The sequence below is a fragment of the Rana temporaria genome, chromosome 11 (genome assembly GCF_905171775.1).
Source record: "Rana temporaria chromosome 11, aRanTem1.1, whole genome shotgun sequence".
In the NCBI taxonomy this organism is placed as follows: Eukaryota; Metazoa; Chordata; class Amphibia; order Anura; family Ranidae; genus Rana; species Rana temporaria.
Window position 1 is genome coordinate 39,914,174 of NC_053499.1, and position 12,378 is coordinate 39,926,551.

At 44.8% G+C, this 12,378-nt stretch overlaps 1 protein-coding gene across 2 annotated transcripts in view; it reads left to right on the top strand.

Annotated features, from left to right (window-relative positions):
- Nucleotides 1-12,378, top strand: part of VWCE (von Willebrand factor C and EGF domains) — a 99,691-nt gene that overhangs the window by 16,311 nt on the left and 71,002 nt on the right. For both annotated transcript variants that reach the window (XM_040328383.1, XM_040328384.1), the window contains exons 3-5: nt 1,881-1,970; nt 2,055-2,096; nt 11,583-11,702. In XM_040328383.1, coding sequence (XP_040184317.1) covers nt 1,881-1,970; nt 2,055-2,096; nt 11,583-11,702 — 252 coding nt within the window. The remainder of the gene's footprint in view (nt 1-1,880; nt 1,971-2,054; nt 2,097-11,582; nt 11,703-12,378) is intronic.

Genomic DNA, 12,378 nt, shown 5'->3' on the forward strand with positions numbered 1-12,378 from the left:
AATTACACCTGTCTGTCCAATTTTCATGGCATGCATTGATTTAATTCCCAGCAATACAATGATGCTCCCCAGAGTTTTCCCATACACTGGGCCAGATTCAGGTAGGAGATACGACGGCGTATCTCCAGATACGCCGTCGTATCTCTGAGTGTGCGGTGTCGTATCTATGCGCCTGATTCTTAGAATCAGTTACGCATAGATTTGACTAAGATCCGATCGGCGTAAGTCTCTTACGCCGTCGTATCTTAGGCTGCATATTTACACTGGCCGCTTGGTGGCGCTTCCGTCGATTTACGCAAGGAATATGCAAATTAGGTAGATATGCCGATTCAGAAACGTACGTCCGCCCGGCTAATTTTTTTACGTTGTTTACGTTAGGCTTTTTCCGGCATAAAGTTACCCCTGCTATATGAGGCGTATCCTATGTAAAGTATGGACGTCGTTCCCGCGTCGAATTTTGAAATTTTTACGTCGTTTGCGTAAGTTGTCCGTGAATGGGGCTGTGCATAATTTCCGTTCACGTTGAAAGCATTGGCTTTTTGCGGGTTAATTTGGAGCATGCACACTGGGTTACTTTCACGGACGGCGCATGCGCCGTTAGTCAAAAACTTCATTTACGTGGGGTCATGTTTTATTTGCATAAAACACGCCCACCTCTTCACAATTTTAATTAGGTGCGCTTACGCCGGCAGATTTACGCTACGCCGCCGTAACTTAGGGCGCAGGTTCTTGGTGAATACAGAACCTGCCTCACTAAGTTACGGCGGCGTAGCATATCGGAGATACACTACGCCCGCATAAAAATAAGCCATTCTACGTGTTTCTACCCCATAGTGTGTATGTGTGTAAAGGAAGAGCTCTTGGGAGCTGTAGTTCTGGGAGATGTGCCCATGTCAATAGGAAGTGGGCATCCAGCCCACAAGCCTGGTGATAATTTCACAGGGAGTAATAAAATCTGTTTCTCTCTACAAGAACAAAGTACAAGTAAAAAAGGAATGCTGGGACATAATCTAGTGGGGTAAAGGGAGGTTTGGGGGTATATTTGGGTAAAATTTAGGCAGATATAAAAGACAGGAATTAATGCAACTCTGTGACCATTAGGCTGGATTCACACCTATGCTGTTTTAGTGCTTTTTGCATTTTGCAGATTTGCACTACAGTCTATTTAACATGGGTTCCTATGGAACGTGTTCTGTAGTGCAAATCTGCAAAATGCAAAAAGCACTAAAACAGCATAGGTGTGAATCCAGCCTAAAAGCTGAATGTTTTTTACCTTGCAAAAAAAAAACGCACAATGATAGTCTATATACAAATAATTAAAAACAATATAAATGCTCATTCCCATGGGCGTGTGTCCTGAACAGCTTGAATGATTGCCTTGTCTATGCAACTAGAGCAGCCCAGAGCCCCATGCAGACAGTTCTCTATGGGGATGCAGTGACTGTATGGATGCAGCTGCTTGTCCTAATGTGACAGGCGTGCAGGGGGGGCAGGTGAGTGACCCTGAACACACACTATCTATGTTCAGGGTCAGCCGTGCATCCGCATACAGAAACATGGGCTGCCTACAAGCAGGTACAGGTGGCTCTAGCCGCATAAAGAAGGCACTCATTTACGATGTATGGGCTCTACTACAGTGCCCATGTGAATGAGGTCCTAATTACCAGTTTTCCAAAAAAAAAAAAAAAAAAAATTTAAAGAAAATTACAGTTTTCCTTTTACTGAAATAAGTGTGACGGAAAGGGACAGGTTTAAAAGGATGCCTGAATCTTCTGTCCTCCTTTGCCCAGGAACTATTGCCTCTTCTGCACCCTTTTAGCTATGCCCTAGCTCCTGCTAATATTTTCGACATACCTGGCACTTATTCTCCTTTATTGCAGCACTGTGTTCGTTTGGCTGTGGCGGTGGGTACTGCATTGCGCCCAATGTGTGTTCCTGCAGAGATGGACATCAAGGTGTCACCTGCACCGGTAATAAGATATACAGTAAGACGTGAGACCTTTAGTGTTCTGTGATTGATATCATCCAATCGTTTAAGCCTCTTCTCATTTCAGATCATTACGCCACTGAGTATGACAAGGAAATAGAAGACAGAGGTGAGATATGATATATGATAAAAAAAAGTGTAAAACCTTACCAGACAATGGCAGTTTGCAGGAATTAGCCCTGATGTAAAAAACAAAGTGTAGCACTACCCACTGCTGCACAGTCAGTCACATACCATTTTCTTACATTCACCTGCTGATCATTCTGGGGGGAACTAACAGTCACTTAGTTAATTCAGCAATAGCTCATTACAGACTATGAACATGTGGGGTGACCAGCATCTCTCATAACCTTCTGCTTGCCTGTGGCCACTGATCCCAGTTCCACCACTTGCAGAAATACCAGCCCACCTGACTGCTTCTCCCAGTCCTCTCGACTGACACACACACACACACACACACACACACACACACACGGAGACTTCCCAGGGCAAGGTTGGATAAAAACTTGGCATAACACTGTCTTCAAGAGAGCACTGCTACAGCTGACAGTCTCTCACCTTGTCTGTCCGTACATGTGTTGATCTACTCACTGTCTCTACTTGCTCTCTCTGCTGAATCTCTGGCTTGAATCCCTCCAACTGCCAGGCTGGCCTCCCGAGCTCCAGACCAAGGTAACCCAGCTCTCGCCAACCCCGGCCACCAGCAGCCTCCCTCAGCACTGATTCTCCATCCTTCACCCAAGCTCCCTTGCTGGCATGGCTCATGTCTATTTATGGGTTTCCCAGTTTCCTGCTAGGCTAAGGTGACCAGATTTTTAAAATGAAATTCAGGGACATATTTTTTCTTTACTAGTAATGGCAACAATCAGCGACTCTCTGCCCGTCGCCGGCCGCCTCACAACCTCTCAAGTCTTACTCTCCGGGCCCCGGCTACTACTGGATGGGGAGCGGAGAAAGATTACTCCACCAGGGAAGGCAAGGAGATAGGCAGGTGGCTGGCCAGGATTTGAGCCAAGGCAAAAGAACATGCGAGCGAAGCTGAATGGGCATGCGCCCGAAACTGAAGAAATATTCCCTCCGCTCCGACCAGCACATGATCATCAGAAAGGGGCACAGATAATGGGAAAAATACAACCCCCCTATGCTAGTAGGCAAGGCGGATCGGGGGTGTGTAATTCAATTTTTTTTATTTTAATTCTGCACTGACTTGTCTTTGAAATTGCCCCAGCCCCCTATTAAATCCAATCTGGGGACAAAACCAGGGACAGACTTGGTCTGGGGACAGTGTCCTCAATCAGGGGACTGTCCCCTGAAACTGGGGATGTCTGGTCACCCTATGCTAGGCCCACTCCTGGTGATTGGCGGAGGGCCCATATTCAAGGCAAATTAACTACTTTAGACCCGGAATATAGTCAAAAGACAGCCTCCAGGTGGCTCTATAAATCCGGGAGGCCATCTTTTGACGTTCTCGCGTCCTCCTGCCACTGGGGGGCATGCTCCGGCGGTGGCGCGTGCACACCCCGCACGTCCCCGAGATGCCGATGCGCGTGCCTGGTGGCCGCAATGTCCGCCAGGTACCCGCGATCGCCAATGACAGAGCAGGGACGTGGAGCTCTGTGTGTAAACACAGAGCTCCACGTCCTGTCAGGGAGAGGAAACAGATGCTGTGTCCCTTGTACATAGGGACACATCATTGGTCACCTCCCCCAGTCAGTCCCCTCCCCCCACAGTAAGAATCACTCCCAGAATACACATTCAACCCCTTCCTCGCCCCCTAGTGTTAACCCCTTCCCTGCCAATCACATTTAGAATCAGGAAGACAATAGCGAATATTAATTCCCTATTGTCACACAACTGAGTGGGCTTCGGGCCCAGTGCTCTGTCCCCTGAACCCTCCCTTTTTTTAAGCCAATTAGAGCCACGGGCCAGAATCTTGTCAGGAAAAAACGTTGTTTTTCCTGACGAGATTCTTGGCAAGAATCTTTTGCTGCCTGAGTGTACAGACACTTCTTTCAAAAGAACTGCGGTTCTTTTGAAAGGCAAGAACGCGGTGACGGCATCACATACGACGAGCAGGCGCTCGTCACATTGGATGCCATCCTCGCCATCTTGCTGCACCCTACCTATGCCTAGGAAGCTACCGCGCATGCGTCAAACTCATTTTGAGCATGCATGGGTTTCCACAGCGACATGTAAGTATACACACTCTCGGGTTTCTCGGCAGGAAAACACTGCCGAGAATCACAACGAGAAAATAGAGAGCAGGTTCTCTATTTTTCTCGTTGATATTTTAGGCAGTTTTCTTGACGAGAAACCTGAAAGCCTCGTACACACGCACGGTATACTCGAAAACCGTGCGCGTGTACAAGGCTTTAGGCTCTAATCATGTGCTTCAATAAAAACAAAAAAGTTTGAAATCCATGCGTTCGGTGCCCTGCATGTAGATTAGTGGCTGTACGCATGGATTAGGGGGGCGGCACCCCTGCAGCCCAAATGGATGGGCCGCCACTGCTCAGTGGAGATATCCCCTGCTGAGAATGTGGATCCTGCTTCACGGAGGTACCCATGTGAATAGGGCCTTAAAGGAGACGTACAGCCAAAGCTCGTTTTGCTGTACTTTTCCTATGGATCACAGGAGTGCAGTTTGTTTTTCACTCCTGTGACCTGTTTTCAGCAGAGAGCGGGCTGAAGTCCACTCTCTGCTGATGTCACAGAGTTGGTCCAGGCTCCGCATCATCAGGACCGTGGAGTAGGGATCTGCCCAGATCCCTGGACCAACACACGGCTCAGCCGCTCAACGAGCCACTGAGAGGCTGAGCCAGCCACTCCTGTCCCCTCCACAGCACAGTGCCCCAGTGACAGTCAGCAGCTCTCTGCTTAGGGAGCTGTGACACCCAAGCGATCAGCAGTGTCCAATTGCTCGGTTTTCAATGTAGAGGCGCCGGGGATAGATGCTGCATCCACCTAGGTAAGTATGAATAATAAAATAAAAAAAAAAAAACTTTTCTTTTACGGTGGGAGAAGTCTTGAATCTTAAGAGCATGTCAATCTGGGGAAGGGGGAATTAAACCTGTTGTTTATCACTGCAGGGGCTAACATAGTTAACTGAAATCAAGGAAAACCTCACTCATTAACTCAGAATGAGTATGCATTTTACTGTACGAAAGTCAGAGTAAAGTTTGACATCTTAATCTTCATACTTGTTCCAGGTTCTAGATATTGAAGCATGGAATTTTCATGAAAGTGTTACTGCCCATTTACTGACAAAATCACGGAACATATTCTGTGCTCATGATTGGGAACATAGTAAATTCTATTTTTGTTGCTGTCTAAATCCCCACTGGGAAGATTTTTTTCCCTTACATCTTGTTCCAATGCAATGGTCATGGGGACATAAATTGAAAAGAAAGTCAACATTTTACAGGAGGCTAGGGGGAACATTTCCACAGGATACATATAGTATATTATACTGGTCACTACTATGGTATGATTCCCCTTAATTTATGGCAATTATTTTTAATTTTGTCATAAGGACCGGAAGTAAGAGAAATATCTCCAATGCGATGAAGACCTCAATAAAAACCTGACACCAGATCTAACTGTTTAACAATTAGAAAAAAAAAAAACAGAAAAAAAAAACGCTTTAAGTCTTTCTGTCCACATTGGCCTTTGTGTATGTGTTTGTCGGTATGACTGTAGCATGACTGTTAGACTGTAAGCTCCTCTGATACAGTGACTAATAGAAATGGTTTATGTTCCTCTGTAAAGCACGATGGAATTAGTTTGCACTATATAAATGTATAAATAAATAAAATACACATGGTCCAGTTGTTTCCAACTCTACGTGCCATAATGAGGTCACCCTACAGTAAAACACTTGCTCCACCAGGCATTTACCACCGGAATCGTTTAACTCGTAAAAACTTAATTTTCCTGGAATGTAGATTTCTGGATTAACATAAACTAGATTTGCTTCCTATTACAAATTTTATAGAAATTAAATGCACCTGTTGTTATGTTATACACATTTCTACAATCTAACACAATTGAAGTTGTAACAGAAAAGTAGAACTAGTACCATTAAAGCTGAAATTTAGATATGGCAATTTTTGTATAGTTACATTGGTCTGGTTTGGACCAGGGTAGGTATGTACAGTATGTTCCATATCTGTGGTATTCAGTTGCTCAGCATGGGACCTGGAGGTTAGGAACAATCACTGTAGTAGCAGTGTCTACCATTGTGGTTTCCAGCTTCTCGTGGACCCTAGAAATGTGTGTGTGTATATATGTGTGTGTGTATGTATGTATATATATATATATATATATATATATATATATATATATATATATATAGTAATAGTGAGAGTCCCTGTCCCTATGGAAAGGGAGCAAAAATGGACACAGAGGGGCAGATCCACAAAGATCTGCCCCGGCGCAGCGTATCTGAGATACGCTACGCCGCCGTAACTTACTTGTGTTTGGTTCGAATCCAGAAAGAATTTGCGCCGTAAGTTACGGCGGCGTAGTCTATCTCTCGCGGCGCAATGGCGCGGAATTCAAGTGCGGCGAGTAGGGGGCATGTTTCATTTAAATGAAGTGCGTCCCCGCGCCGAACGAACTGCGCATGCGCCGTCCCTAAAATTTCCCGCCGTGCATTGCGCTAAATGACGTCGCAAGGACGTCATTGGTTTAACGTGAACGTAAATGGCGTCCAGCCCCATTCACGGAAGACTTACGCAAACTAAATAAAAATTTGACGCGGGAACGACGGCCATACTTAACATTGTGTACGCCACCAAAAAGCAGCTTTAACTATACGCCGAAAAAAGCCGACTAGAGACGACGTAAAAGAATGCGACGGCCGCTCTTACGTTCGTGGATCGTCGGAAATAGCTAATTTGCATACTCGACGCGGAAAACTACGGGAACGCCACCCAGCGGACGCCGAAGAATTGCATCTAAGATCCGAAGGCGTACAAAGACGTACGCCTGTCGGATCTAACCCAGATGCCGTCATATCTTGTTTTGAGGATTCAAAACAAAGATACGACGCAGGAAATTTGAAAGTACGGCGGCATATCAGTAGATACGCCGGCGTTCTTTCTTTGTGGATCTGCCCAGAGTCTGCATGTCAGCGGACTGCAGAACTACACAGCATAATTTTGAAATGGAGAAAACAGTTTTGGCAGCTTTCTCCGGGTTTTTCTAAGTTCGGATGGGGCTGTGTAGTTTGGAGATCCTGCAGAGACTTGGGCGGGATAGGATCTCCAACCCTGTGTCCAGGTCTTGTGAATAACCAGCAGGTTGTGTGCCCAGGTGCACACAACCAATATAATGAGGGACTGGTGAGAGCAGAGTGGAGAGGAAGGTGGAGTGTGTGCAGCTGGCTACTGGTTCAAGACAGACCTGTGTGTGGGGAGCTGTCTGTCTGCCCTGTGGGAGAATACATCCCTGGTGAGGGGGGACTTTGTGCCTGACGGACTGGGAGGCTGGAAGACCTGAGGTGGCTAGCGAGTCTAAAGGGGCTGAAGGAAGTCCGGAAGTCTAGGAGACAGTAGGCTGGAGAATCATGTTGAGGCCAGGAGTGAGCCAGGTTTAGCAGGTACTGCAAGGCTAAGTAAGCCTAGGAGCCAGGAGGCTTGGCATTTTGGTTATATGAATATTACTGGAGAAGAGCCCCTGCGTGGGAAATCCTGTATCTGAACTGTTGTTTTCTTTCCTTTCAATAAAAATGGGCTGCCATGCCCTCAAACCTAACATCTGACTGCTGTGGACTCGCTGAAAAATGCATTTACCATTTGAGTTAACAACCCCCAATATCACAATATATATATATATATATATATATATATATATATATATATATATATATATATATATATATATATACACACACACACACACGGCAAGATCCACGAAGCAGTTACGCTGGCGTATCGTGTAACTGCTAGTTTGCTCCGGCGTATCTTTGTTTTGTATCCACAAAACAAGATACGCTTGAAGCTGGGCTAGATCCGAATGGCGTACGTCTTAGTACGTCGTCGGATCTAAGGTGCATATTTACGCTGGCCGCTAGGTGGCGTTTCCGGCGATTTCCGCGTCGAGTATGCAAATTAGCTAGATACGGCGATCCACAAACGTACGTCCGGCCGGCACATTTTTTTACGTTGTTTCCGTAAGGCTTTTTTTGGCGTATAGTTACCCCTGCTATATGAGGCGTATCCTATGTTAAGTATGGCCGTCGTTCCCGTGTCGAATTCTGAAAATTTTACGTTGTTTGCGTAAGTCGTTCGCGAATAGGGCTTTGCATAGAATGACGTTCACGTTGTAAGCATTGGCTTGTTGCGGGTTAATTTCGAGCATGCGCACTGGGATACCCCCACGGACGGCGCATGCGCCGTTCAGAAAAAACGTCAATTACGTCGGGTCAAGACGTATTAGCATAAAACACGCCCCCATCTCATCCATTTGAATTGCGCGCCCTTACGCTGACACAGATACACTACGCCGCTGTAACTTACGGCGCAAATTCTTTGAGAATACGGGAAATACGCTGTAAGTTACGGTGGCGTAGTGTATCTGAGATACACTACGCCAGCCGCAAAGAAGCGCCGCGCTTCGTGGATCTGGCCCACACACTATATTGTCGAAAGTATTGGGACACCTGCCTTTACACTCACATGAACTCACTCTAATGGCATCCCCGTCTTATGGCCTGTACACACGATCCGAATATCGTACTACTTTTTCCTCTTAATAGTTGCAAGTAGAAATTGAATAGGATACTAAAGTCACGAAAATTCTCGTACGACAGAAAAAAAAAATATTATGTGATGTCATGGGTTGTAATGTATTTGTATTGTATTTTCGGACGACAACTATACTGACTAAACGAAAATCGTATGATCTGGCATCGTACGAGGAAAATTTTCGTGCTTGTCCGATCGAATAATAATTGGATGAACTGTCGTGATCGGCTCTCGAAAGTAGTGTACACACGATCTGAAACTCGCACGATTCTTCTTTGGACGATTGTTTTTGTCCGATATTCGGATCGTGTGTACGGGCCATTAGTCTGTAGTCAGCTGCCCAGTGTCAAAGGCACATATTGGATTGACTTGTTGGAAATGACTTGTTTTTATAAAACTAATCTCAGAGGTATTGGATATTCCAATACACCTGAAAGCTATTTATTGGTAAATATAATCTGCAGGTACAATGTCAACAGGCTTTCTAATAATCAGCTGCTGTAAAGCCTAATGCCGCGTACACACGATCGGAATTTCCGACAAAACCATGGATTTTTTTTTTCCGATGGAATGTTGGCTCAAACTTGTGTTGCATACACACGGTCACACAAACATTACGACGAGCCGAGAAAAATTAAGTTCAATGATTCCGAGCATGCGTAGGATTTTTGTGCGTTGGAATTGCATACAGACGATCAGAATGTCCGACAAGAACTTTTCCCGTCGGAAAATTTGAGAACCAGCTCTCAAATTTTTGCTGATGGAAATTCCGACAAAAAATGTCCGATGGGGCCTACACACGGTCGGAATTTCCGACCAAAAGCTCACATCAAACTTTTCTTGTCGGAAATTCTGATTGTGTGTACGTGGCATTAGTTAAACCAAAAATTATTAAAAAAAAAATCAGCACATGGACTATTCGATTACAAGCAATGTGTTAAAGCAATGTGTCCCTTGTGCTGCTGGCTGATGTTTTAGTTTAAATTTTCTATCCTCCGATGCCCCCAAGCACCAGAAGATTACGGCGGCAGTGGTTAATAGATTTTATATGCACTCATCAAGAGTGCTGAAGATGCCCACCCTTTCTGCCCACCTCCTACATTTGTAGAAGCTGTACTGTAGCTTCTATGAATAAAAAGTGCCCCATGAATGGAAGAGGGGCAGATGGTCTGTGTGTTGCAATTCATAGATAATTTTTTATTCAAGCGGTAGTAAACTGCATTTTTTTTAAGACCCTGTAGGACAATTGCATAATGTGCTAGTATGGATCGCATACTAGCACATTATGAAATACTTGCTTTAGAACAAAGCCTTCCAGGGGCAAGCTGTCATCACTGAGGACGCTTGCATTGGTCACAGACAGGACAGTGACACGGAGCTCTGAGGGATGGAGAATGCATGCCATGGTGACACCACTGGCTAAATGCAGTGTGATGATTATCTCCTAAACAGTGCCAGTTTAGGAGATATTCACAGTACCTACAGGTAAGCCTTTACTGGCTTACCTGTAGGTACAACTTAAAGCAGAGGTCCACACAAAATGTAAACCTCCGCTTTTCGGAACCCTCCCCACATCTGGGGTCACATTTGGCACGTTTCAGGGGGGTGCAGATACCTATATATATATATATATATATACAGGTATTTGCACACACTTCCAGGCATAGACTTCCACGGGAGTCACGCCCCTTCTCGCCCCCCACCCCAGCTGTCTTCTGGGAAACACACTGGTCCCAGGAGACAGCGGGGGCCAGTAAGGACGCATTGCGTGACTCGCGCATGCGCAGAAGGGAACCGAGAACTTCCTGATTCCCTCACCAAGGATGGCGGTGGGGGCAGCCAAGTGATTGCTCAGCTGCTGACATTGCGGGCACCCTGGACAGGTAAGTGTCCATTTATTGAAAGTCAGCAGATGCAGTATTTGTAGCTGCCGGCTTTTAATATTTTTTTTTAGGCGGCCCTCCGCTTTAAAAAAAAAGGGTTTGCTTCCACTTTCAAAGAAGCTATTGTCGTGCTTTTATGAATGGAGGAGATGGGCAAAAGGGCTGGTATAGTCTACACTTTTGATGCGTGCATATGGCATAGTAACAAGTTGGCATAATCTAATTTAGTAAAGTACCATACAATGAAAAAAAAAACGATGGGATGTTTAAAAATAAATCTCCTACTTGCTTCATCCCATTCTCCGATTCATTTAATACCAATAGTCTTGTATATCCCACTGCCTATTATAAATGTTGCACATGTATAAGCTGTTGCTAGCATATATGGGTCTGCGAGTCAGTGGGCTTCCTTTAATACCTAACATTTTTTTTGTTTTTTTTTTAAATCAGAAGAAAGTTTTACTTGAACAAATCTAAACATACATGTTCCATAAACACTCACAAAAGTTGTAATGTACAAAAAAAAAGAAGAAAACAAATAGGCAATTAAAGCTTTTAACTGCAGAGAGCTTTACTAAAGAGAACATACAGCCCCACCTAGTGGCTGAAAACAAAAATGACAGTGCCAATAGAGCATTATCATCAGTCAGATAGTAATAACTAGCAATGAGTAAGCAACAGCATTATACCCCAATATACTATCTATAATCAGGTCTACTGGGGCCAAGCATACATAACTTTTTTATACTTCTGGCAATTAACTTTTTGAGCCTTTTTCTTGTCAACGAATGTCACCCCCTAAATACTTGTATGTTGTTCATAGATTACACAGACTGGCTCCTGAGCCAAGGGTTTGTATATTCTACTCATGGGTGCTTGCTAAATGTTGTTTAAAAATCGTTCTTCTGAGTAAGTGTCAGATACTCGGGTACTCTTTACTCTCTTCATATAATTGTATTGCAGGGTTTACTCCAAGTTGCCTATCAGCACTGTGTGATCAGGGCTGTAAAGTGATCAATGGTATTGCCATGTGTACCTGTTTCCATGGTTACATTCTTGGAAAAGATGGAAAAAATTGTTACGGTAAGTTGGTGGATTCCATATATTTATTACAGCATTTTCTCCCTTTTAGATTGGACTAGACTTAGAATTAATGAAAGGGAATATTCAGTTTATATCACATGAAGATCAATTCTCTAGTTAAGAAGTAACACATCATTTTGGGACCACTGACATTTATACAGTGATCAGTGCTAAAAATTGGCCACTAATTACTGTATAAATGTCAATGGCAGGGAAGGGGTTAACACTAGGGGGGCAATCAATGGGTTGGGTGTGTCCTAGGGTGGTGTTTCTAACTGTGGGGGTAGTGTACTACTGAGGAGGAGAAAGATCGATGTTCCTAATCACTAGGAACAGCAGATATGTCTATTCTCCCCTGACAGAACGGGGATCTGTCTGTTTACATTGACAGATCCCTGTTCGGTCTCTCTCAGGAGCAATCGCGAATGGCTGGCAGACATCGGCGCGCCCCCCTAGTGGTCTTAAAGCGACCGGCGTACAATGATGGCGATTCGCCCAAGAGAGCCACCCTGCTGCACTAGATGGCGCTTCCCTTTCTATACTGGGTTCACACAGGAGCGGTGGGGGAAATCGCATGCAGTTTGAACAGAAATCACACCACATTCCTGTTCAAATCACATGCGCTTCTTTGCAGTGCGATTTGAGCCCATTCATTTTGTATGGGCCAAATCTCCCT